General features: G+C 47.2%; 2 protein-coding genes across 15 annotated transcripts in view; both read right to left on the reverse strand.

Annotated features, from left to right (window-relative positions):
• Positions 1 to 21918, reverse strand: part of SREBF2 (sterol regulatory element binding transcription factor 2) — a 79528-nt gene extending 57610 nt beyond the window's left edge. For 12 of the 13 annotated variants that reach the window (XR_013398944.1, XR_013398945.1, XR_013398943.1 and 9 more), the window contains exon 1: positions 21666 to 21918. Coding sequence is in view for 4 of the 13 variants with exons in the window: in XM_015150475.3 (XP_015005961.3) it covers positions 21666 to 21753 (88 nt within the window). In the remaining 9 variants the exon portion in view is untranslated. Of the gene's footprint in view, positions 1 to 20992; positions 21591 to 21665 lie in introns of those variants that run through there. The other variant, XM_028827651.2, reaches the window with a different exon arrangement.
• A 1241-nt stretch (positions 21919 to 23159) lies between these two features.
• The window catches only part of CCDC134 (coiled-coil domain containing 134), a 31758-nt gene continuing 29030 nt past the window's right edge, over positions 23160 to 25887 (reverse strand). For both annotated transcript variants that reach the window (XR_013398665.1, XR_013398668.1), the window contains one exon: positions 23160 to 23894. The gene's annotated coding sequence lies outside the window, so the exon portion shown is untranslated. The remainder of the gene's footprint in view (positions 23895 to 25887) is intronic.

The following is a 25887-nucleotide window of genomic DNA, read 5'->3' on the forward strand; positions in this document are numbered from 1 at the left end:
TCACGAGGTCAGGAGATCGAGACCATCCTGGCTAACATGGTGAAACTCCATCTCTACTAAAAATACAAAAAAATTAGCTGGGCGTGGTGACGGCACCTGCAGTCCCAGATACTTGGGAGACTGAGGCAGGAGAAGGACATGAACCCGGGAGGCAGAGCTTGCGTGAGCCGAGATTATGCCACTGCACTCCAGCCTGGGCAACAGAGCAAGACTCTGTCTCAAAAAAAAAAAAAAAAAAAAAAAGCGGGGGGTAAATCCCCAAGTTAGATTCCAATTAAACCTTTGAATAAAAGCCAGTGGTCACACTATTGATATTTAAGAACAAAACCAACAAAGTGACAAAGCTAATAAACCTATTTTCTGGGTAGAAAGCATATTTATATTTTATTTAAATGTATAGAAGGTAGTATTACTGAAATTAAATTAATTCATGTCCTTTATGAGGACAACATAAAAGTAGCTACCACTGATACCCACTTAGTACATTATATCAACCCTGAAACCAATATTATTATTATATTTTAAAAGTGAGGAAACTGGTCGGGCCCAGTGGCTCATGCCTGTAATCCCAGCACTTTGAGAGGCCAAGGCAGGCGGATCACTTGAGGTCAGGAGTTAGAGACCAGCCTGGTCAACATGGTGGAATCCCATCTCTACCAAAAACACAAAAATTAGCTGGGCATGGTGGCGGGTACCTGTAATCCCAGCTACTCGGGAGGCTGAGGCAGGAGGATCGCTTGAACCCTGGAGGCAGTGAACCAAGTTGTCACCACTGCACTCCAGTCCAGGGGACAAAGGCTATCAAAAAAAAAAAAAAAAAAAAAAAAGAAAGAAAGAAAAGAAAGAAGTGAGGAATCTAAGATTCAAAGAAATTAGATAATTTGCCAAAGCCCCCTACATAAGCTACAAAGTGGGTGAACTGAGATTTGAATTTATATCTATATTTAGGTTTGTCTGAGTCTCTCCTCTACCCACACTTTTCTCCCTTTACAAAACAAACATTTCTTGGATTTTATATTTATCCTCATCACAATATGTAAGACAGACTTGGAGTAACAAAAAAGGAGATTTGGGGCTCTGTGGAGGGGTACTTGTAATTATCTCATTACTTTTTTTTGTTTTGAGAGGAAGTCTTGCTCTGTCGCCAGGCTGGAGTGCAGTGGCGCCATCTCAGCTCACTGCAACCTCCGCCTCCCAGGTTCTGAAGTGATCCTCCTGCCTCACCCTCCTGAGTAGCTGGGACTACAGGCGCCCACCACCACACCTGGCTAATTTTTGGTATTTTTTGTAGAGACGAGATTTCACCATGTTAGCCAGGATGGTCTTGATCTCCTGCCCTCTTAATCCACCTGCCTCAGCCTCCCAAAGTGCTGGGATTACAAGGCATGAGCCAAGGCACCCGGCCCCATCTCGTTACTTTTTTTTTTTTTTTTTTGAGACGGAGCCTCACTCTGTTGCCCAGGCTGGAGTGCACTGGTGTGATCTCGGCTCACTGCAGACTCCACCTCCCGGGTTAAAGCGATTCTCCTGCCTCAGCCTCCCAAGTAGCTGGGACTACAGAGACATGTGCCACTACGCCCGGCTAATTGTTTGTATTTTTTTTAGTAGAGACGGGGTTTCACCATGTTAGCCGGGGTGGTCTCGATCTCCTGACCTCATGATCCACCCGCCTCCACCCCCCAAAGTGCTGGGATTACAGGCTTTAGCCACTGCGCCCAGCCCATCTCATTACTTTCAATGTTCATTTCAATCTCAGGGTGAACATGTATGTAACGGACGCATCAAGGAGAATGAGGAAGAGATATTTTTGCCTGGCTGTATTTTACAAGCATACCTTCCTATCCAAATTATTAAATTATTCTTTAAATGAGACCATACGCCTTGACAAGATGCTCTTTTCTAGAATAAGCTCCCTCTTTTTAAGTAAAGTATAAATTAATAAAAGACACATCCCTTAAGACATGCATTCAAGAAACATTAACTGAGACCCTATTAAGTGCCAGATACAGCCGGGCGCGGTGGCTCAAGCCTGTAATCCCAGCACTTTGGGAGGCTGAGACGGGCGGATCACAAGGTCAGGAGATCGAGACCATCCTGGCTAACACAGTGAAACCCCGTCTCTACTAAAAAATACAAAAAACTAGCCGGGCGAGGTGGCGGGCGCCTGTGGTCCCAGCTACTCCGGAGGCTGAGGCAGGAGAATGGCGTAAACCCGGGAGGCGGAGCGTGCAGTGAGCTGAGATCCGGCCACTGCACTCCAGCCTGGGCAACAGAGCCAGACTCAGTCTCAAAAAAAAAAAAAAAAAAAAAGTGCCAGATACAAAAATAAATGCCTCCAAGAGGCACATGTTATGGTAAGAAACCCTCTGCAAAAACATCTGTCTGGTGGGCGCGGTGGCTCACACCTGTAATCCCAGCACTTTGGGAGGCTGAGGCGAGAGGATCACCTGAGGTCAGGAGTTCAAGACCAGCCTGGCCTGTTAACATGGTGAAAAAAATACAAAAATTAGCTGGGCATGGCAGCAAGCACCTGTTTCCCAGCTACTTCGGAGGCTGAGGCAGGAGAATCGCTTGAATCTGGAAGGCGGAGGTTGCAGTAGCTGAGATCGTGCCATTGTACTCCAGCCTGGGCGACAGAGTGAAACTCCAGCTCCAAAAAATAAAAATAAATAAATTAATTAATTAATTAAAAATCTGCCAGGACTGCATGCAAAGTGTTCAGATAGAAAGGGATACATGGTACAAGAGGAACCTGTTGGAATGTTGCTTAAAAAGCTGTTGTTGCTGTTTTTCAGTGCTATTTACTTCAGTGTATGTGTGTATATGTATATATTTATATACAAAGTTTAAACATGGTTTTTGTTTTTTTTTTTTACTGGAAAATTACTTCATTAACACTGTGGCTCCCTCATTTTTCCTTTTAACACCTTTACTTTCACATACTGTGTTAAATAATCTTCAAAATCACCCTGTGAGGTAGCCGTTTCAAGCGCTGTTTTAAGTGAGTTAACGTATGTAAATCACCTGGGACAGATAGTGCCTGGCACTAAGTGCTTGAAAAGCGGTGTTGGTCGTGGTTTCTACACAGAAAGAAAAGTCCAAGTCCAAAGAGGGGGTGACCTGCACACCATCTCAGGTAGGTGGGGGAGTGAGTAGCAGACAGAGAGAGGAGACTTATTCCCTCCTCTAAGCCCTGTGCTCTTTTCACAGGGCTGCAGCCCTGCTACAGAAGTTGCCCCAACCACCACAGGGAGGTGCTTCCTCCTAGGAGTTTCTCACTGGGGTTGCCCCACCTCCCAGCGGTTAGGCTCTGCAATGAGGCAATCAACCAGAGTCCCCACCCATGCAAGAACCCCACCCTCTGCTGCAGCCAGGGACTCCAATCCTTGCCTAATGCTAAAATAGAGACACAAGATTCTTGTCATCCAATGTTTGAAAGGCTGTGTCTCTTATCCCATTTATTATTTTTATTTTTATTTTTATTTATTTATTTATTTATTTTTTTGAGACGGAGTCTCGCTCTGTCACCCAGGCTGGAGTGCAGTGGCGCTATCTCGGCTCACTGCAAGCTCCGCCTCCCGGGTTTACGCCATTCTCCTGCCTCAGCCTCCCGAGTAGCTGGGACTACAGGCGCCCGCCACCGCGCCCGGCTAATTTTTTTGTATTTTTAGTAGAGACGGGGTTTCATTGTGTTAGCCAGGATGGTCTCGATCTCCTGACCTCGTGATCCGCCCGTCTCGGCCTCCCAAAGTGCTGGGATTACAGGCTTGAGCCACCGCGCCCGGCCCCATTTATTATTTTTAAATGCCTGCTCTTAAAAACAGACTTTGAGGCCGGACGCGGTGGCTCAAGCCTGTAATCCCAGCACTTTGGGAGGCCGAGATGGGCGGATCACGAGGTCAGGAGATCGAGACCATCCTGGTTAACATAGGTGAAACCCCGTCTCTACTAAAAATACAAAAAACTAGCCGGGCGAAGTGGCGGGTGCCTGTAGTCCCAGCTACTCGGGAGGCTGAGGCAGGAGAATGGCGTAAACCCGGGAGGCGGAGCTTGCAGTGAGCCGAGATAGCGCCACTGCACTCCAGCCTGGGCGACAGAGCGAGACTCCGTCTCAAAAAAAAAAAAACAAAAAACAGACTTTGAGAACAATCAAAAAGAAAAATTGAGCAAATTAGTAGTAATAATAAAAAATAGTACAGGAATTAACATTTACTGAGCTTTTACTATATGTCAGCAATTATATTAAACAATTTACATAAATTTCATTTACTCTCAATGACACTTTGAGGTAGATGCCATTATCATCTCCATTTTACAGGTAAGGACAATGAGGCACTCAGAGGCTAAGTAACTTGTCTAATGTCACCCAGTCAGCAGGTGGTGGAGTTGGGATTTAAAGTCAAGCTCTTAGCTACCACATAATGCAGATGCTGTGGTTCTATTATCATACGGTATCACCAAAGAGAGCCTGGCATTGGACAGGTGCTCAGTACGTGCTTCATTCACAAACGAGTAGAGTGAATGCCCCAAGCTCAGAGAGAGAAGGACGTGTCATCCCAGGTCTTTCCTGTATTTCCCAGCTCTTCACCTGCTGCTGCCCTGGCATCACACTGTTCCCTCTTTCACTCTCTTTTAGCAGGAGACTACAAAATTGAGCGAGACGCAGAGTGAGACTCCAAGGAACTGATCCTGCATGACCCTGTTCTGCAAAAGGAGGCCCTCACATTTCACAACAGGTGACCCACTGCCAACAAAATCAGGCACAAGTCACTTCACCTGAAGTGTCCTCCTCCTGGGGGCAGAGTCTACAAAGCAAGAGATCTCAACTTTTTTCAGTCCTTAAACCATTCAGGCAAAAATGAAAGACCCCAACATCCCACCATCTTACCCTTCCATTCATTACCATGCCCCCAAATCTCCCTAAAACTAAGGAGAAAAAGAATACTCGCAAAGCAGGTTATCAAATCACGCTACAAATGCAAACATCTGGCCGGGCGCCGTGGATCACACCTGTAATCCTAGCACTTTAGGAGGCTGAGGCGGGCAGATTACGAGGTCAGGGGATCGAGACCATCCTGACTAACACAGTGAAACCCCGTCTCTATTAAAGAATACAAAAAATTAGCCAGGCATAGTGGCAAGTGCCTATAGTCCCACCTACTCGGGAGGTGGAGGCAGGAGAATGGCGCGAACCCAGGAGGCGGAGGTTGCAGTGAGCCTGAGATTGCACCACTGCACTCCAGCCTGGGCAACAGAGCAAGACTCCATCTCAAAAAAAACATAAACAAAAACAAAAAACAAACAAACAAAAATGCAAACATCCACTCAAATTTGCATATGCCATGTACTCTGGGCTGGGAGCTGGAGGATCCTATGTGCCTTGTGTGGAACTCTGCACACAGCAAAGACTGAAAAGGATTGGTTTTCTTCCCACCTCCCATGCTCACAGAGAAGACAGAGAAACCTAACCAACTCCCTAAACTGCCACAAGGGCAAGAACAGACAAGTGCCTCACAAAGAAAGGGCTGTCAGAGAGTAGAGAAAGGACTGATCCATCCTGGCAGGCAGTGAAAACCGAGCTTAAAGGATGAAAAGGGTTTATAAATTAGAGACAGGGAAGGGTATTCCAGGCAAAGAAAATAGTTTGAGCAAACCACAGCACCAGGAAATGTCCTGCAAGCTGCTGAAGTAGAGAGCACGGTGCAAAATGGAGATGGAGCTGCCTATAGTTAAATTGTGAAAGGCCTGACTTAATGCTACCATATGCATTTGGCTGCAGAAACTGCTTTTATTTCAGAGGCAAAGAGAGACACAGAATACATGGTGGGCATTTGCCACTTCTGTTCCATTTGTCCATCATCAGACCTGACCCTCCCATTAGCACCCTGATCTTCCTTTGGAGCATCCCCATTGGGCAGTCCTCAAGTGAGGGAAGGTTTCCTGCCAGTTAGCTCTGATTTGTGCATGCTCCCACAAGGAGTGTGACCCTTGAGGGAATGACCCAGGAAAGCAGAGACAATATACAGATCATGAAGGCAGAGGAGTACTAAGCAGGAGCCTCCTTGGTTCTGGCCCATTTTCCAAATTGACTCTCCAGCTTTTAGTCACTCCATGCACCACCCTTCTAACAAATCCTTTTCTGTTCAAGCTAGATAGAAGTGGTTTTTGCCGCTTATCACCAAGAATCCCGACTTATAAAGAACACACTGAAGCAAGGAGGCACCTGACCAAAACCTGTTTGAGGAAGATAACAAACACCACAGTTATCAAGAGTGTGGTCTACACAAAACCCAGACACTCGAGCACCAGCACTGGTCAAGCCCTTCAAAATGGCTGTTCACTCAGCCTGGAACACAGCTGTTCTCTCCTTCCACCCCTTTAAGACCTCAGCTTATCCCTGAGAAGGCTTCTCTGATCCTGCCCCTTCCACTAGTTAGGTGTTCCTGTTGGACAACATTCCAGACCTTCCAGATTCAGATCTTTGGGGGTATACCCTGGGAGTTCATAGACACATTCAAGTTTGAGAACCTCTGTCCTATGCAGTACTCTGACACATATTCCTAAAGCATGCCAAATTATTCCCAACTTTGTCTAATTCTATCTAAATCAACACCATGCCCACTCCTTTACCTTCTAAAATCCTATTTACTCACCCTTCACAACTCAGCCCAAATGCTAAAGTCCTTGTGAAGATCTTTCTAATCCCCTTCCTCAGTGCTCCAAAGATTTAGAGTTGTTCCTCTGTCATAGCCTCTGTAGGCCATTTCATTCCTAACACCATCTAGCACTGTGCTGTGAACACAGTGGATACTCATTCATGCTGAAATGCAGCAAGGATTTTTAAAAAACAACTTTTGGCTGGGCGCGGTGGCTCAAGCCTGTAATCCCAGCACTTTGGGAGGCCGAGACGGGCGGATCACGAGGTCAGGAGATCGAGACCATCCTGGCTAACACAATGAAACCCCGTCTCTACTAAAAAATACAAAAAACTAGCCGGGCGAAGTGGCGGGCGCCTGTAGTCCCAGCTACTCGGGAGGCTGAGGCAGGAAAATGGCGTGAACCCGGGAGGCGGAGCTTGCAGTGAGCTGAGATCCGGCCACTGCACTCCAGCCTGGGCAAGAGAGCCAGACTCCGCCTCAAAAAAACAAAAACAAAAACAAAAAAAACAACTTTTGACCAGAGAAGGGGCTCCTAGACAGGCAGGCTTCCTCAGTCAGGGCATCTTCCACCTCATTTTCATAGGACAGCGAAGAACATGGAATCCTACGTCAGAAAATCCAAGTTCATTCCACTTCATCAGCATAGGAAGCATTGGCAAATCATCTAATTTCTCTGTCTCAGTGCCTTCATCTATGTCCATGGAAAATGGGCATAAAAATCAAGCCTCGGTGCTGGCTCACACCTGTAATTCCAGCACTTTGGGAGGCCAAGGTGGGTGGATCACGAGGTCAGGAGTTCAAGACCAGCATGGTCAACATGTTGAACCCCTGTCTTTACTAAAAATACAAAAATTAGCCTGGTGTAGTGGCACGCACCTGTTATCCCAGCCTCTTGGGATTACAGGAGACAGGAGAATCGCTTGAACCCATGAGGAGGAGGTTGCAGTGAGCCGATATCGCGCCACTGCACCCTAGCCTGGGCAACAGAGCAAGACTCCGTCTTGCTGGGGGCGGGGGGCGGGGGTGGAAATCAAGCCTCGATATTACAGCACTTATTAGGAAGACAAATGTATCAGGAGGACTTGGGTAAAGTGTAAGGCCTCACAGGAATGTTAGCACTTGGGAAGAAACATGATTTCCTTTCACTGCTGTGGGATGGAGAGGGCTTAAACTGGGCAGACACCAGTTAGCAAAGCAGTTCCACATCTGGTTCAGCAGCTCGAAATTTCATCACCCTTCCAAAGCAGATCCTGAACCCAACAGACCTGTTCCACAGGGCCAGGTGGAGAAGCAAGCTTGTAAGGGACATTTAGACAATATTCATTAGCAATTCTCAAGGCCTGAGATACGCAGAAATTTTCTAGTTTGTAAGCCCTTCGATAGTTTAGGATTAATTTCTAAACAAAGTTCCCCAGGGAGCCGTACCTTAAAGCATAGGCCCTGGGATTCTGCTACTCTAAAAAATTCCATCATGTCAACAAAGTTGAACCCTTGACTTCGTGGTCACTTGCACCACACTCTGTGACTGCTCCTCTGTGTCCCACTACCACACCTACAAAAGCCATTTCAAAAGGAAAAAATAAACATTTCCAAACATACTCTAAAAAAAGGTCCCCTAGTCCTACATCAACGTGCAAACTGAAGTTCATTCAGTTCCTCATTCATTTTTAAATAGAGCCAAAAGAGGTTAGGTCCTGTCCTCTTCCTTTTTTGTACCTTAGCTACATCATAGGTGCTGCAAGAACTAAGTGAGCTAAGGTATCCAACCCCCATCTTACAGAGGAAATTAAGGCTCAGAAAGTACCTGGGACCCAGGGGAAGTCACTTTAAGTGCCCAGCATAGAGCATTTTTTTTTAATTTAAAAAATATATATAGACACACATATATATGTGTGGGGGGGTGTACATGTGTATATACACCCAAAAACACACATATATATATTTTTTGAGACAAGGTCTCACTCTGTTGCCGAGGCTGAAGTACAGTGGTGTGATCCTGACTCACTGTATCTTCAGCCTCCTAGGCGCAAGTGATCCTCCCACCTCAGCCTCCTAAGTAATTGGGACTACAGGCCAGTGCCACCAAGCCTGGCTAATTTTTGTATTTTTTTTTAATAGAAATGGGGTCTCATTATGTTGTCTAGGTATGTTGCCAGGCTAGTCTCAAACTCCTGGGCTCAAGGGATCCTCTCACCTTGGCCTCCCAAAGTGCTAGGATTACGGGTGTGAGCTACTGTGCCTGGCCAGACACTTCCTGATAAACACATGTTGAATGAATAGCTTCAAAGCATACCACGCCACCTGGTATTTGCAACTTAGAAGCCTGCTTACATCAGACAGGGCATGGAGTAGAGGAAAAATACATGGGCTTTGGAGTTGCACATGTTTGGATTTAGGTCACTATTCCATCACTTACAAGCTATGTGATCTAGGCCTCAGTTTCTTCACCTGTAGCATACCATAGAATTGAAGAAAAGACTACACGAAAAAACATATAATATGAGATGAATGTAGGTTAAGGCATGGAACGGTGCCTGGCACCCAGGGCCATACACATTCTGTGAGAACAAGGACTTTGTTTATTTGCCAACACTGAACCTGGAGCCCAGTACAAAACAGGCCTACACAAAGTTCTGAACTGCATAGTGGGTGCTGCCTGCACAGTAATTTCAAAACCTAGTGAATGATCAAAAAGTAGAGGTGACTACGGCAACAGTCAATAACTATTAAAGAACAGGATGAGTCACGTTCAGTTAGAGAACATCAATGCATCTCAACGTATCTATGTGGGATAAAGATGAAATGGTCTTGTATTCATTATCAAATAAAGTCATGTGTCACTTGACAACAGGATTCATTCTGAGAACGTGTGATTAGGCAACTGCATCATTGTGCAAACATCGCAGAGTATACTTACACACACCTAGATGGTATGGCAATAGCTCCATTATAATATATATATATTTTTTTGAGATGGAGTTTCACTCATCACTCAGGCTGCAGTGCAGTGATGCAATCTCGGCTCACTGCAACCTCTGCCTCCCAGGTTCAAGCAATTCTCTTGCCTCAGCCTCTCCTGCCTCAGCCTCTCCTGCCTCAGCCTCCCGAGTAGCTGGGATTACAGGCTCACCACTACACCCGGGTAATTTTTGTATTTTTAGTAGAGATGGGGTTTCATCATGTTGGCCAGGCTGGTCTCAAACTCCTGACCTCAGGTGATCCACTTGCCTCAGCCTCCCAAAGTGCTCGGATTACAGGCATGAGCCACTGGGCCTGGCGGCTCCATTATAATCTTATGGGACTACCATCATATATGTGGTCCACCATTAATCAAAATATTGTTAAGTGGTGCTTGACCATATGTCCATGTAGGAAGAATTAAACACAATAGAAAACAATTATCACAAGCTGAGGTCCAGCTCTGTCCAAGAAAAAAACAGAAAGTCCACCCAACTAACTCAGAAAAACTACTAAGACTGATTTTTAAAAATTCCAATCAAGGGACCAGGTGCAGTGGCTCATGCCTGTAATCCTAGCACTTTGGGAGGCCAAGGTGGGAGGAGCGCTTAAGCCCAGGAGTTCAAGACCAGCTTGGGTAACACACCAAGACCCCGTGTCTACAAAAAATACAAAAAAAAGTAGCCAGGCTTGGTGGCACGTGCCTGCAGTCTCAGCTACTTGCGAGGCTAAGGCAGGAAGATCATTGGAGCCTAGGAGTTTAAGGCTGTGATATGCCATGATCACATCAATGCACTCCAGCCTGGGGGACAGAGCTAGACTCTGTATCCAAAAAAAAAAAAAAAAAGTCAAATCAAAGTATTGTGACAAATTAGACTATTTATAACAAAAGGGCATTTCCTAAAATATCTGCAGATTTTGGTGAAAAGTGGTCTTAAGAGAACTACAGTGAAAGGAAGCAACTTCCAGAACACCCCTATTTCTAGTGATGGAAAGCCCCAAATAATTTTTACACGAGGATGCACTGAAATTTTGGGGCAGCAAGGACTACCCACTCTGAAACTACATGAAAGAGAACTCAGACAAGAAGAGAGTTTCACTAAAACGGCATAAAATAAGAAACCATTTTCCAAGTCCCCCAAAGCAGAGGACTGAAAATAAGGAGCTGCTGTACATCTTTTCTCTTCTCTTCTCTTTTCTTTGTGAGACAGAGTCTTACTCTGTTGCCTAGGCTGGAGTGCAGTAGTGCGATCTTGGCTCTCTACAGCCTCCACCTCTGGGGTTCAAGCATGCCTCAGCCTTCCGAGCAGCTAAGATTACAGGCATGTGCCACCATGCCTGGCTAATTTTTGTATTTTTGGTAGAGACGGGGTTTCACCATATTGGCCAGGCTGGTCTCCAACTCCTGACCTCAAGTGATCCGCCCGCCTCAGCCTCCCAAAGTGCTGGGATTACAGGCATGAGCCAATGTGCCCAGCCTGCGGTACGTATTCTTAAGGAGCAATTTTAAAAGTAAGGAAAGCAGGGAAACCAGATGAAGGATCACTCCAAAAAAACCCAGAGCAGCAGAAGTGTAAGAAAACCCCAATGACTAAGGGCCTGAGCAAGTAAAGGGGACATGTGAGGTATCGGAAGGGATCGCTTAGAAAGTTGGTCTTTACCCACTGACTGTCCCGCGGTCTTGAGCAGAGAAAAACTGAGTGAGGAGCCAGAAGGCCAGGACCAGAAGGGTCTGTATGTGTGGAGTGTTGGGGACAGGGACGGTGAGAGCTCTAAATTGGCAAAAGTACAGCAAAGAGGCAGAACAAAGGGAATAAAGAGTCCCAATTTGACTGTGCCTGGAAGCTGTGAGGAAACAGGCTCCTTCTACACATTGGTGGGAGTGTAAATTGGTTCATCCACTGTGGACAGCAGTTTGGCAGGATCTAACAAAACTACAAATGCACACAGAGCCAGTAGCAAATGTTAGGTCCTGCCCTTTCCTCTTATCTTTTTTTTTAGACAGAGTTTTGCTCTTGTTGCCCAGGCTGGTGTGCAATGGTACGGTCTCGGCTCACTTTGCCTCCTGGGTTCAAGCAATTCTGCTGTCTCAGCCTCCCAAGTAGCTGGGATTACAGGCACCTGCCTCCATGACTGTCTAATTTTTTGTATTTTTAGTAGAGATGGGGTTTCACCATGTTGGCCAGGCTGATCTTCCTCAGGTGATCTGCCCACCTCAGCCTCCCAAAGTGCTGGGATTACAGGCATCAGCCACCACACCTGGCCATCTTTTTTTTTTTTTGAGACAGTGTCTCGCTCTGTCGTCCAAGTTGGAACGCAGTGGTGAGATCGCGGCTCACTGCAATCTCTATCTCCCGGGTTCAACCGATTCTCCTGCCTCAGCCTCCCGAGTAGCTGGGATCACAGGCTCGTGCCACCACGCCCGGCTATTTTTTGTATTTTTTAGTAGAGACAGGGTTTCATCACGTTAGCCAGGATGGTCTCGATCTCCTGACCCTGTGATTCGCCCAGCTCGGCCTCCCAAAGTGCTGGGATTACAGGCATGAGCCACAGTGCCCGGCCCCTCTCTTGTTTTACCTAACTGGATTCTTGTGACAACTAAATGTTGGAGACAGCACCACCCTTACTTTGATCCAACAATCCCACTTCTGGTAACTGATTCTGCATCTACACTTGCACATGTGTGAAAGGATGAATTTACAAAGCTATTCATTGCAGCATTGTTTTTAATAGCAAAAGACTGAAAATACCTTCAGATGTCCATCAGAAAAGAACTGGATGGATAAATTACAGGTCATCATAAAATGGAAAACCATGCAGCAGTGAACAAGTCTGGGATGATCTATAAGATACATTGGTAAGTGGAAAGGAAAAGGCAAGACACAGAAGAACAGCGCTTATAGCGTGCTAAACTTTTTCAGTCAAAAAGGAGAGCAAAGCAAAAACTAAAATCACTATTTGTTATTAGCTTGTTTTGTAATAACAAATACATTTTGAAGCAGGTAAAAGAAACTAAAAATTTAATTACTTGTGATGGAGTGGTGGGACTAGGGAGATAGTGGGTAAGGCTGAGAGCAAGACTTTTCACAGCACCTTTTTATGTGTTTTATTTTGATTCATATGAACGTACTATCTTTTCAAAAAATAAAAATATTTTCCAAGTTGTAATTCCCAATCACCATAGTAATCTGTAGCACTGGAAATGTTTTTAAAATGAAAGGGCTATGGCTGGCAGTGTGTTACCCAGCTCAACTTAAAGACTCCTCTTTGGAAGACACGCCCATGAACAAATTCCCAAGTGACTGGTTTACAACTATTCAGAACAACAGTAAGTGCTCATGTTAAGAAAAAATTGCAAATGATGAAAATGTTCAACAGGTACACAGGTATGTAAGGGTTTGCCTATTCAGATGAATCACATTAGATTACATGTGATTACATCACATTAGATTACATGGTGATTACACCTCAACTACTTCAACATATAGCAACCCATATGTGAAAACACTGTGATATGGATGCACAGAAGCAATGTTCGGACAACAATCCAGAAGGATATGGACAATTTGATATTAATGAAGTTCTAATTGAATAAAACTGCTTGAGAATTTCCTTTTTTAAATTACAAATTTGAGGAGAGAAATGATCTAGTTGAGAAAGAAGCAAAAATATATATTTTTTAAAATGCCAAGATATGAACTGAATATGAGAGCTATATAAAAGCCTGTTCAATGAGAGGCAAGCAGCATTCAAGAACATTAGGCCAAAGGCCTGGGTGTGAATGCGGGGAATGTTTGTCAAGGGCGAGGCCAAATAGAGGAGGGAGGAGAAACCCAGGGGACACTAGTGTCGTGATCTAAGCAACCTCCAAAAACATATCCCAGGAAATGTAACTGGATGAGACCAGGAGATAAAAATGGGTGGAAAATAAATAAGCTGTGGACAACAGCAGCTCTTTCAACCCAAACGTTAGCAACCCTCTATATACTCCAGTGTCAAAACACACCTTATGTCTTTAAAAAGGTACAAAAGGGATGAAAAGCAGATCTGTGCTTCAGCTCACCGAGCAGTTTTTCCAAAGCATCCCTCCCTGGAGGAATGTGAAGTCAGTTTCCACTCTTCTCCCACCTCTACCTCCCAGGGGTGTGCTGACCACAATCACCCCCAACACTCACTACTAGCTCAGTCAGTTGGCCACTCCAACTTTCCCAATGGTGTGAACAACCAGACTGAACTTGAGGTGCTTTCCTTCCCTCATTAGACACACTTCTACAGAGTGCCTATTCAGTGCCAGGTACTGCAGGGTACTCTGCCAAAGATGAAACTGGGTGTCTGCAGGGAGAAGCAAGCAGAGGCCCAAATCAGTGCCATGGAAAGGTTCAGGTACTGGAAATTCCTCTGCAGGCTTGGGTGACAAGTAGGCTGATAGCAGGACTGCATGAACTCAGGTATCAGACACAGTCAGCTCTCCAGAGTCCCAACAAGTAGGGACAGTGACTGTCGGCCCAGTCACATCAAGGCACATTGTCATGGAATTCAGAACATAAAGACAGGATCCTAAAAGCTTCCAGAGAAGAAAACAGGTCACACACAAAGGATCAAGAAAGGAAACAGCATCAGATTTCTCTACTAGAAGCAAGATAATCAGACAATGCCTTCAAAATTCTGACATAAAACTCTGTCCAACCTAAAATTCTAAACTCAGCCAAACTACCAAATTGGAATGAGGTTAGTATAAAGATGTTTTTAGATAGGCAAGGCCTCAAAGAGTTACCTCCAATGTACTCTTTCTCAGGAAGCCACTGGAGGATGTGCTCCACTAAAATAAGTGATTAAAAAACAAGAACTGGGGCCCTGCGCGGTGGCTCAAGCCTGTAATCCCAGCACTTTGGGAGGCCGAGGCGGGCGGATCACGAGGTCAGGAGATCGAGACCATCCTGACTAACACGGTGAAACCCCGTCTCTACTAAAAAATACAAAAAAACTAGCCGGGCGAGGTGGCAGGCGCCTGTAGTCCCAGCTACTTGGGAGGCTGAGGCAGGAGAATGGCGTAAACCCGGGAGGCGGCGCTTGCAGTGAGCTGAGATCCGGCCACTGCACTCCAGCCTGGGCGACAGAGCCAGACTCGTCTCAAAACAAACAAACAAACAAACAAAAAAAAAAAACAAAAAAAAAAAACAAGAACTGGGAAAGAAGAGCTTCAACTTTGCCCCCAAGGGTGATGGTCGGGGTTGTCCCAAGGTAAGTGAGGGGAGAGCAGCCCTAAATAACAGCCATCAGATGGGGCAGGAAAGAAGGGAACTGACCACTACATTGAAAGTTTCCATCACAAGATTTAGGGCTGAATTAGTTACAGGAACACAGAAACTAAGCATGTGAATAAATGGGACTATTTATTATAAGCCCTTGGAAAACATAAACAACAACAAATGTAGAAGATCTACCCAAGATAAATGAACATATATGTCCACACAGAAACCTGTACACAAACGTTTGTAGCAGCTTCATTCATAATGTAGCCAGAGTGGAAATGGCCCAAATGTCCATCAACTGAGGAGTAGATAAAACAGAATGTGGCGTGTCCATGCAATGGAACACTACACTGCAACATGATGAACCTAAGCAATATTATGCTACCTGTCTGATTCCATTTATGAGATGTCCAGAATAGGCAAACTCATCAAGACAGAAAGTAACTTAGCTTATTGAAAAAATTATTCCACTTTCTCCAAAGAGAATTACTTGCCTCCATTTGCCCATCTCCCACTCACCCCTGCTTCCTTTCTGCCATGGATTCCCTCATCTGACTGTTCTGGCAAAGGTTGGCCTCCTAATACCAAGTCCCACAACTCCTTGCATGGCCTTGTCATCCTTGCTGTTCTCTGTGGCACTGTCTCCATCATCTACGGACTACTCTTTGAAAAGCTACCACTTTCCTAACCTCGAATCTCCCAGTTCTCTCCTCTTGACTCAGCAGGGCCTCTCTTCAATCTCCATCCCAGTTTTACCTTCTCTGAAGTATCTACCTACTTCTCATTTCCTATTGGATGACCCCCAGGCACCCCAATTTCAGCACAATTAAGACAAAATTTCTTCATTTCCCCAAACCAGCTCTTCCTGCTGACTTCTGAACTCTCCCAATGCTCCAGGCTCAAAGTCTTAATGGGATTTTAGAATTCTCCCTCTGCTCTGCCTTCAGGGCCAAGCTTTCAATGAGGACATGTCCTGTCACATCCCCAACACTCATTCCTAGCTCACCCAGTTGGCCATTCCAGCTTTCCCAATGGTGTGAACACTCAGACCGAACTTGAGGTGCTTTCCTTTCCTCACCAGACACACCTTTACAGAGCACCTATTCAGTGCCAGGTACTGCAGGGTACTCTGTCAAACTGGGTGTCTGCAGGGAGAAGCAAGCAGAGACCCAAGTCAGTGCCATGGAAAGGCACTTGAATGAGGGCCACTTCCCACCCAAATTTGTCACCCTTCAACACCTCACACCTGGATGGCTACAGTTTCCTAATTAGCCTCCCTGCCTCCAGTCTTCCCTGCCTATCACCACCGTTCAATATTCTTTTCATTTTTTTGAGACAAGGTCTTGCTCTGTCGCCTAGGCTGGAGTGCAGTGGCGCAATCTGGGCTCACTGCAATTCTCCTGCCTCAGCTTCCCACGTAGCTGGGATTACAGGTGCCCGCCACCACGCCCAGCTAATTTTTTTATTATTTAGTAGAGATGAGGTTTCACCATGTTGGCCAGTCTGGTCTCAAACTCCTGACCTCAGGTAATCCACCCTCCTCAGCCTCCCAAAATGCCGGGATTACAGACGTGAGCCACTGCACCCAGCCCACAGTTCAATTTTCTTAAAACCCATGATTCGTGTGTCACCCCCTACTTGAAAATCTTCAACAATTCCTCCCTATATTCCATAAAACACCTTGCATCTACAGTACAATTTAGCTCCACCTCACCTCTGAGACCTCATCTTCTACTGTTTCCTCACACACACTATATTCCAAGAAATCTCTAGTAATCTTTTATTTCTAAAGGCAGCTTGTTCTAACTCCTCCCACATACTTGTCAGGTTGCTCCTGCCACCCATCTATTTGGACCCAGCAAAAAGGTCACCTCCATGACTGTGCCTTTCCTGATCCCAGTGGAAGAGGATCCCACCTTGCTGCCCTTCCAGAAGATCTGTTGTGTAACAGTGCATGAGGCCCTTTCTCAAACTAGAGATATATAACACAAAATGAAATGGTAGACTTATTATATTATGGGAAACCTGGGGGCCTGGGACAATACAACATTCTGCAGTAGACAAGACACCAGAGATCAACTAGCACACATGCTTTATTGGGTGCCTATAGTATGTTTTTTTCTAAAATTGAGCCAACATACAAACATCTGGGGTTTATTTATTTATTTATTTATTTTTTGGAGACAGAGTCTCGCTCTTGTTGCCCAGGCTGGAATGCAATGGCGCGATCTCAGCTCACTGCAAACTCCGCCTCCCGGGTTCAAGCAATTCTCCTGCCTCAGCCTCCCAAGTAGCTGGGATTACAGGCATGAGCCACCACACCCGGCTAATTTTCTATTTTTAGCAGAGATAGGGTTTCTCCATGTTGGTCAGGCTGGTCTTAAACTCCCAACCTCGGGCGATCCACCCACCTCAGCCTCCCAAAGTGCTGGGATTACAGGCATGAGCCACCGTGTCCAGCATTTTTTTTAAAGATGGAGTCTCATTCTGTTGCCTAGGCTGGAGTGCAGTGGCATGATCTCAGCTTACTGCAACCTCTGCCTCCCAGGTTCAAGTGATTCTCCTGTCTCTGCCTCCCGAGTAGCTGGGACTATAGGCACGCACCACCACGCCCGGCTAATTTTTGTATTTTTAGTAGAGATGAGGTTTCACCATATTGGCCAGGTTGGTCTTGAACTCCTGACCTCATGATCCACACACCTCAGCCTCCCAAAGTTCTGGGATTACAGGTGTGAGCCACTGTGCCCAGCCAAAAATCTGGATATTTTGAATAAAAATCCAGACTTGGGCATCTCCTGAAAAAGAGACACTGATACCTCTCTTCCAAGAAGCCTCCCTGGACTTCCGAATCTAAGTGGGCTAGCCCAGTCACACTCTATAATACGGTCCAATTTTATTTTTTTCACAGTGCCCTGCCAAAACTGTTCATTTATTTTACTCAACTTGTATTTCCTCCATCAAGAATGTAAGCTTCCTAAGAGAGAAGACACATCATCTGTCTTGCCCAAGTTATCCTTTGTCCATCACAGGAATACTTAGAAGCCACTCAAGAGATGTATTGAATGAGTGAATGAATGTGGCCTCCCTGAGCCCATATCCTTGAAGGGTACCAATGGACTGGAACACAGCAGACATTGTGGAATGGATCCTTGCCTGCCTGCACCTCCTGGAAGCTCTCTTAGGTTGCATCTACCCCTTATCCCCACCATACACATACAAAGGAAATAAATGTACTCACCCTGCCTCTCCCCTTCCTCACCTGACTATAGCTCCTAGAAGCACCCAGGCTGGCTATCCTTGATCTAATCCAACTCCAAACCATGTCCAGGACAATTAGTATCCTGTCCAGCCCAAGATCACTGGATCACTCAGGAATTCCACAAATATTTAATGAGCACTATGTGCCAGGCACTGTCTTAGGTGCAAAGAATTCAGTGGGAATGAAACGAAGGTCCCTGCCTCATGGAGCTAACATTCAATAAGGGGAACACAGGGGTGAGAATCAAGGGCTAATTTTATCTTCAGACCACTGACCTTCAGCCTGCCCAGCTCTTTTTGTCCTCCAAGGCCCAGGTCAAGAGCTACCTCTTTGGTGTGGTCTTCCTGGTAAGCCAGACTTTACCAGGCTACCCTCACTGCTGACTTTCACTTGTTGCCCTGTGCAATTTTAAGCTGTTCTATACTGGTACTAGAGTTTCTCATCTCAAGCTCCATGAAGCCATAACATTCTACGGTATCTTTCATGATTCCTTACAGCTCAGAAACCACAGCCAGCACTTGAATACTTGTTGATCAACTGAAGACATGGAACCACTTTTCCCAAACCTGGCCCCTAGGTCTCCTGTGACAAAACAGCCACACCTCTTCCTTGTGTGGTATATAACTGTATTTTGCGGCAAAACCTTATGCACTGTTATAAACCAGGTCTTCTGGAAGGACAGAGAAGTGGAATCATCTTCCACTGGGATCAAACCTAAAGGATCTGTGAAACCACTGAACCACTGTGGTAGTTTCCAGAGGGTGGTAGTTTCCATTTTATTCAGAAATCCATGGGGATAAAGACAGTATTAACCAATAGGTAATTTAAACTCATTACAAATTAAGACAGGGTTGGGTACAGAGGCTCATGCCGGTAATCTCAGTACTTTGGGAGGCCAAGACAGGAGGACTGCATGTGCCTGGAAGTTCAAGACTAGCCTGGGCAACACAGTGAGACCGGCTCTACGAAATATATATATATATGTGCGTATATATATAAATTAGCTGGGCATGGTGGCACATGCCTTAGTCCTAACTAGTCGGGAAGCTGATCTGGAAGGATTGCTTAAGCTTAAGAGTTCAAGGTTTCAGTGAGCCTTGTGCCACTGCACTCCAGCCTGGGCAACAGCCAGACACTGTCTCTAAAAAAAAATTAGGTGGCTCAGCCAGGCACGGTGGCTCATGCCTGTAGTCCCAGCACTTTGGGAGGCCAAGGCAAGCGGATCACCTGAGGTTGGGAGTTCAAGACCAGCCTGATCAACATGGAGAAACCCTGTCTCTACTAAAAATACAAAATTAGCCAGGTATAGTGGCGCATGACTATAATCCCAGCTACTAGGGAGGCTGAGACAGGAGAATCACTTGAACCCAGGAGGCGGAGGCTGAGGAGAGCCAAGATCGCACCATTGCACTCCAGCCTGGGCAACAAGAGTGAAACTCCGTCACAAAAAACAAAAACAAAAAAACAAATCAGGTGGCTCACACCTGTAATCCTAGCACTTTAGGAGGCCGAGGCAGGAGGATCATTTGAGCCCAAGAATAGACCTCACCTCTACAAAATTCAAAAAATTTGCTGGGCGTGGTGGTGTGCGTCTCTGGTCCCAGCTACTTGGGAGGCTGAGGTGGGAGGATCGCTTGAGCCCAGAAGGTCAAGGCTGCAGTGAGCTGTGATTGTGCCACTGCATTCCAGCCTGGGTGACAGAATGAGACCCTGTCTCAAAAAATAACTAAATAAAAAGTAAAATTTAAAAGTTAGATAAATAAAATAAGACAAGTAGGAACTGATCATGGAATAGGAATGCAAAATGCATATGAATTTCTTTCTGTGCCCGTGGGTAGGCAGCTATAGACATACAGTACTTTCTACTGGCTCTGTAATCTTCAGTAAATTAATGAACCACCCTGGGACTCACTTTCAGGTTCTGTGAGAGGGAGATGACTAGTATAACAGTTCTCTCTACCTGACAGGGTTGTTATGAGGATTGAGAACATTAACATGTATAAGTGTTTAACACCGTCTGGCACGTAAGTTCTCAAAACATGTTAGCTGCCCTTGCTATATTCCCAACCCCCACCTACCCCACCCCCCATTTGTTAACCCATTTCTGTATTTAGGAGCACTTAGTAAAGAGTCTGTGGTTAGAACTGGGGCTTCAATTAAGAGTCTTACCACACTGCCCACATGACCAAAATGGAAAGCAAGGACAAACGAAGGGGAGAAATATTACAAAAGCAAAATGGGAAAATGGCAAACAGATTCTTTTCAATTAGCTGCTGCATTTATCTCTTCCCCCAAAAGAGGATCTTCTGCTGCTTCTGTTTCTTCATCTGCACAATGGGGATGTAGCCATCATACATGCCTGCAAGGCTGTAGTGAGATCCTGGACATGAAATCATGCTGAAAACTGAAAAGTACAATGCACCTGTGTTTCTGCCTAAGCTCTCTAAGGTGAGTGGCCTTAGATAAGTCAATATCTCCTGGCCTCAGCTTCTTTAATTACCGTATTAAAATAGGGGTAATAAGAATATCTCACAGGATTGTTGTGAGGAAGAAGTGAAATAATACAAAGTATTTTGGGGCCTAGAACATAAGAGTGCAATTATCGAGTTAGTAAGATTACTAGCCTAGTCAACTGGACTCTTTCCTGAAAGGAGGGGTATGGAAAAACCAATACTGGCCCAGGAACTGCAAGAACTAGGCTCTAACCAGCCGGGTGACCTTGAGCAAGCCGCTGACCCTCTCTAAATCGTGGTTCCCGTGGTCGCAAAATGAGTATTTTAAGAGAGGATCCCTGGGCTCCTACCAGCTCTTCCACTCCGCTGTTAAGGCGCCGGAACAAAGGCCACCCGCTCCCCAGCCCGTACCCGAGGGGCCACAACTCAAAATTCCTTCTGCTCAATTCCCTTTGCAGCGTGACAGCAGGAGCGCCCGGCTCTCCATCCCGGAGAGATGTGTCCACATGCCGCCGCCACTGCTCTCTTCATCAGCAACTTGCTTCTGCAGTCGCTGCCCAAAGTTTCGCGGAGCACCCGGCGACCTGGCCGTCGATCAATTCCGAGAAGCCCAGGGATTCGGGGCGCCGAGACTGGGGGCTGGGCCCCGGGAATCCCAAAGCCGCCCCCGCGTCCGGGCAGGGAGTGACAGGTGCGACGCACGGTCGCGGGCGGCGGGACAGCGGACCACGCAAAGCGCGTGTGGGCGCGCGAGGGAGGCGGCAGCCACGCGCTCTCCTTAGGCCGCTCCCTGAGACGCCCCCGCGACGTCCCTGGCCCCGTGCTCTGGAACCCGTGACCCTCGCGCCGCTTTCGGCCCCGCGGCGCCCCAGATCCCACGGCCTCCCGGAGCGGCGCGGCTGGGCAGGGCTCAAGCTCGCAGCGCCGGAAGGGTTGGGGACCGCCGGGGGGACAGTGCGCACTGGGTTCTTCCCGCGCGAGCCGGGGCTGTCTGGGGGTGGGCGCACGCGCACCCGGGCGCGCCGCCGTAACCCCTTCCTCCCCGCGCGGCCCCCGCACTCCCACCCACCCACCAACCACTCACCGTCGATGTCCCCCAGGGTCAGCTCGTCGCCCAGCTCCGTGAGGGTCTCCATGGTCTCCAGACCGCCCAGCTCGCCGCTCTCGTCCATCGCCCGGCTCAGCGCAGAAGCCCCCCTGCCGTCCCGCTCAGGGAGACGCGGGGGCGGTGCCGTCGCCGCCGCCCATGACACCCGACAACCCCCGCCCGGTACCGCCTCACCGGCGGGTGCCACCCGCCGCCATGTTTGCGTTGCGCCCGGGCGCCGCACGAAAAGGGCGGGGCGGGATTCCCCCGCCCCATCCCGCGCCCCCTGCGGCCCCGCCTCCAGGCCGCGCGCCCCCCTGTTTGTTGTCAATGGGACCAGGCTCATCTCAGCCAATGGGCGCGCGAGGCGGCGCGTGGGGTGATGGCGCGTCATCGATCAGCAGCTCAGATTTGCATAGTGAGGTTCCTCCCCTCGCGGCCTCGGAGCGAATGCCCGGAGTAGCCGCCCGGTCATCATCTTAACCTTCTCCGCCTTGTTTAAAGGAGCCGCTGCCTTCTCCGTTGGATCTGCGCCACACGCAAGTCCGTTCACTGGCCTGGGAGTGAAGGGTTAACAGGCCACCCTCCACCTGCGACCGCTGGCCGCCTCCAGCCCTGGCTGGGAGCACATTACGTCATCTTCCCAGCTGCCTCCCCGCGCCCTGACCGCCTGAGAAAACCGGCGGAGTCAAACCTGGCCCCCCGGCGCTCGGGACCGGAGTCCGGGTCATCCAAGTCCCGCTTCTCCCAGCCCCCTTACAAAGGCGGGCACGGAGGCTGACAGGGTTGCGAATTGTCCCAGGGCGGTCAGGATTTTACGTCTTCTGCTTTGCACCCGCCGTGACCTCGCGCTTTCTCCAGTGGTCCTCAATCCCTGGCACCTTGGAACCACTGAGGACCTGAAAACCACGCCAGTGCCCAGGCCCGCCGCCGGCCTCCTGAGAGGGGGGGGCCCCGGGCATGAGTTTTTTGAAAAAGTTCCACCAGGATTCTGAAGCGCAGCCCACCCACGAATTTCCACTTCTTGAAGCACCTCACTGCCCCGTCTCGCAGCTGGTCGTGTTGTAAACTTCTAGGAATTTAGCCTAAGGAATAAAAATTACAAGTGCTTAAAGAAATGCTGTAGGCCGGGCGCCGTGGCTCACGCCTGTAATCCCAGCACTTTGGGAGGCCGAGGCGGGCGGATCACTAGGTCAGGAGATCGAAACCATCCTGGCTAACACGGTGAAACCCCGTCTCTACTAAAAATACAAAAAATTAGCCGGGGTGATGGCGGGCGCCTGTAGTCCCAGCTACTCGGGAGGCTGAGGCAGGAGAATGGCGTGAACCTGGGAGGCGGAGCTTGCAGTGAGCCGAGATCGCCTGGGCAACAGAGTGAGACTCCGTCTCAAAGAAAAAAAGCAGCACTGTAACTAGGAAGAGGTGAGAATAAGGAAATGAATATGTAAATTACATCCACACGATGGAATACTAAGGGATCATTAAAAATTATGCACACAAATGTATATTTATTGGCAAGAAGAGGCGTTCACAATATATTGATAAAAGGGAAAAGTAAGTTTCCTGCTAGTTTGTGAGAGGCAGCTGTTGCTTAGTGATCAATAATTAAGAACACACAGGCTGTGTGGAGGCAGACACGTGGATCCACTAATTCACTGTGTGTCCTTGGGCTGTTTAATTGTTCTAAGCCTCAGTTTTGTCATCTCTAAAATGGGGATAAAATAGTATCCCTCATAGCTGTGGTTAAGTGAGATTATTTGCACATTCAATTGACAATATTTATTGACCATCTCTGTGGCAGGGAAAAGAATGTGTCCTGCCCTCTGAGAGCTTCCAGTCTAGCAAAACAAACAAACAAAAAAACAAAAAACAAAAAACAGAAATCCCACACCCATATTAAACATAAAAATAAATTACAGATGATGGTACAAGTGATCAAGGAAAGGTAATGGAGGTGATGAAACTAACAAGGGACCTGACTTGTGCTGTCAAGAAGACTGAAGAAGTGACATTTAAGATGAAACCTAAAATTATGAGAGAACTGCAGCTGTTACAGCCAAAGGGGAAATGATGGCATGGATAAAGGCCTCGAGGCAGGAGGAGCTCCTGGTAGCCAGCTCTCAGCTTAAGCTTTGGCATACAGTAATTGCCTTGCATGCTGCTGTATGGCAATTGAAAAAATAAGGATCTGGCCAGGCATGGTGGCTCACGCCGGTAATCCCAGCACTTTGGGAGGCCGAGGTGGGCAAATCATTTGAGGTCAGGAGTTCGAGATCAGCCTGACCAACATGGTGAAACCCCGTCTCTACTAAAAATACAAAAATCAGCTGGGTGTGGTGGCGCATGCCTGTAATCCCAGCTACCCGGTAGGAGAATCACTGGAACCTGGGAGAAAGAGGCTGCAGAATGCTGACATCATGTCACTGCATTCCAGCCTGGGAGACAGAGCAAGACTCTGTCTCAAAAAAAAAAAAAAAAAAAGAAAGAAAAAGAAAAGAAAAGGCGGGGGGCGGGGGAGAGAGAGAGAGAAAGAAAGAAAAAGAAGAAAAAATAAGGATCTATGTGCTCACCCGAAGGTTAAAAAGGATGGAAGACCCAACAGCTGGCTGTCAGACATTGTTATAGGAGTAGTGAGATTTGGGGTGAATTTTACTTTCTTTCTGGCATTTCAGTATTGTTTAAATTACCTTTTATAATGAATGTGTATAACTAATGAGAAATAGTGTCTTTTTTTGGGAAAACAAGACAAGATTGTTCTCGTCATTGTTTACGCACAGGGAGGCTAGTATAGAATACACCAGTCTCACCCCGAAAGACACAGAAAACTAAACCGTGCTCTGGACCCAGCACTGAGCAGGAAGGTGCCACCTTCAACTGTGCTGCCTAGTGGCTCTTGCAAGGCCCCTCACACTAGTGTGTGACTGGTACTCTGGGGGGATTCAGCAACAACTCCCATACAACTCACTCTGGCCCAGGTCACCCCCACAACCCAGAATCTCAGTAACCCCTTCCAGAGGTGGCACACAGCACCTGTTCCCATAGTTCACTGGTGAACCTGCCCAGAGGCTGTGATGCCTGGCCAAGTGGACTGAGGGGGTACAAGTGAAGGTTCAGTAGAAATGGTGGAAGAATAGTGGCTGGACCCGAACCTCAGGAAACACTGGTATTTTCCCTCTGGCCTTGGGTCCCACGTAACTGAACATCTCTTCCAGGTGGTACCTTGCTTTGACTAGCAGGAGGACAAGGGCTGGCTCTGAGATGTAGAGCAGCTTTTGACAAGTCCCTCCTCAGGACCTGAGCTCTTCATCTGAAGAGGGATGGACAGCCGGTCGCGGTGGCTCACACCTATAATCCCAGCACTTTAGGAGGCCGAGGCAGATGGATCATGAGGTCAAGAGATCAAGACCATCCTGGTCACCATGGTGAAACCCCATCTCTACTGAAAATACAAAACTTAGCTGGTCGTAGTGGCAAGCGCCTGTAGTCCTAGCTACTCAGGAGGCTGAGGCAGGATAATCACTTGAACCTGGGAGGTGGAGGTTGCAGTGAGCCGAGATTGCACTACTGTACTCCAGGCTGGCGATAGAGTGAGACTCTGTCTCAAAAAAAAAAAAAAAAAGGAAAAGGGATGGACGAGACTGGTAAATACTACGTTTCCATATCTACCATGGATTGGGTACCTGCTACGGGTCACAGAAGAGAATTTTATATATGGTTTTTCATTTACTTCCTCTGACCCTTCCTCTTCCCTCAATCTTTCAGGATTCAGTTCAGATATTACTTCCTCTAGGAAACCTTCCAATTGGATTAACCAAAAGTATGTACTCCACTGTTTGACACAGAGATGGGGTTAGAGAGGGAAATAATAAGTTTGGTTTTGGAAACATAAGTGATGAGAATTATCAGGTAGTAACAGGGCAAGTATTCAGCTTTTAAGTCTTAGAGGGTATGGCTGCCCAAGAAGAAAATAGAAACAGCCCCACAAAAACTTCATGCAAATGGAGGCAGGTGAGGAAAGAAGAATCCAGAAGTGACAGCAGGCTCAGGCTTGACAGCAGGGAACTACAACAAGAAGCCTGAGAGAATCACCTCAAGGAGTTGTCAACAGCATCTCTCTGAGGACAGTGACGGGGAGGGGAGGAAGATGTGGGACTGGAATAAGAAGGGCTGTGGACCAGGGAGGTTTTCCCTCCCAGTGGACATCTGGCAATGTCTGGAA

This window comes from Macaca mulatta, chromosome 10 (assembly GCF_049350105.2).
Source record: "Macaca mulatta isolate MMU2019108-1 chromosome 10, T2T-MMU8v2.0, whole genome shotgun sequence".
NCBI classification, from domain to species: Eukaryota; Metazoa; Chordata; class Mammalia; order Primates; family Cercopithecidae; genus Macaca; species Macaca mulatta.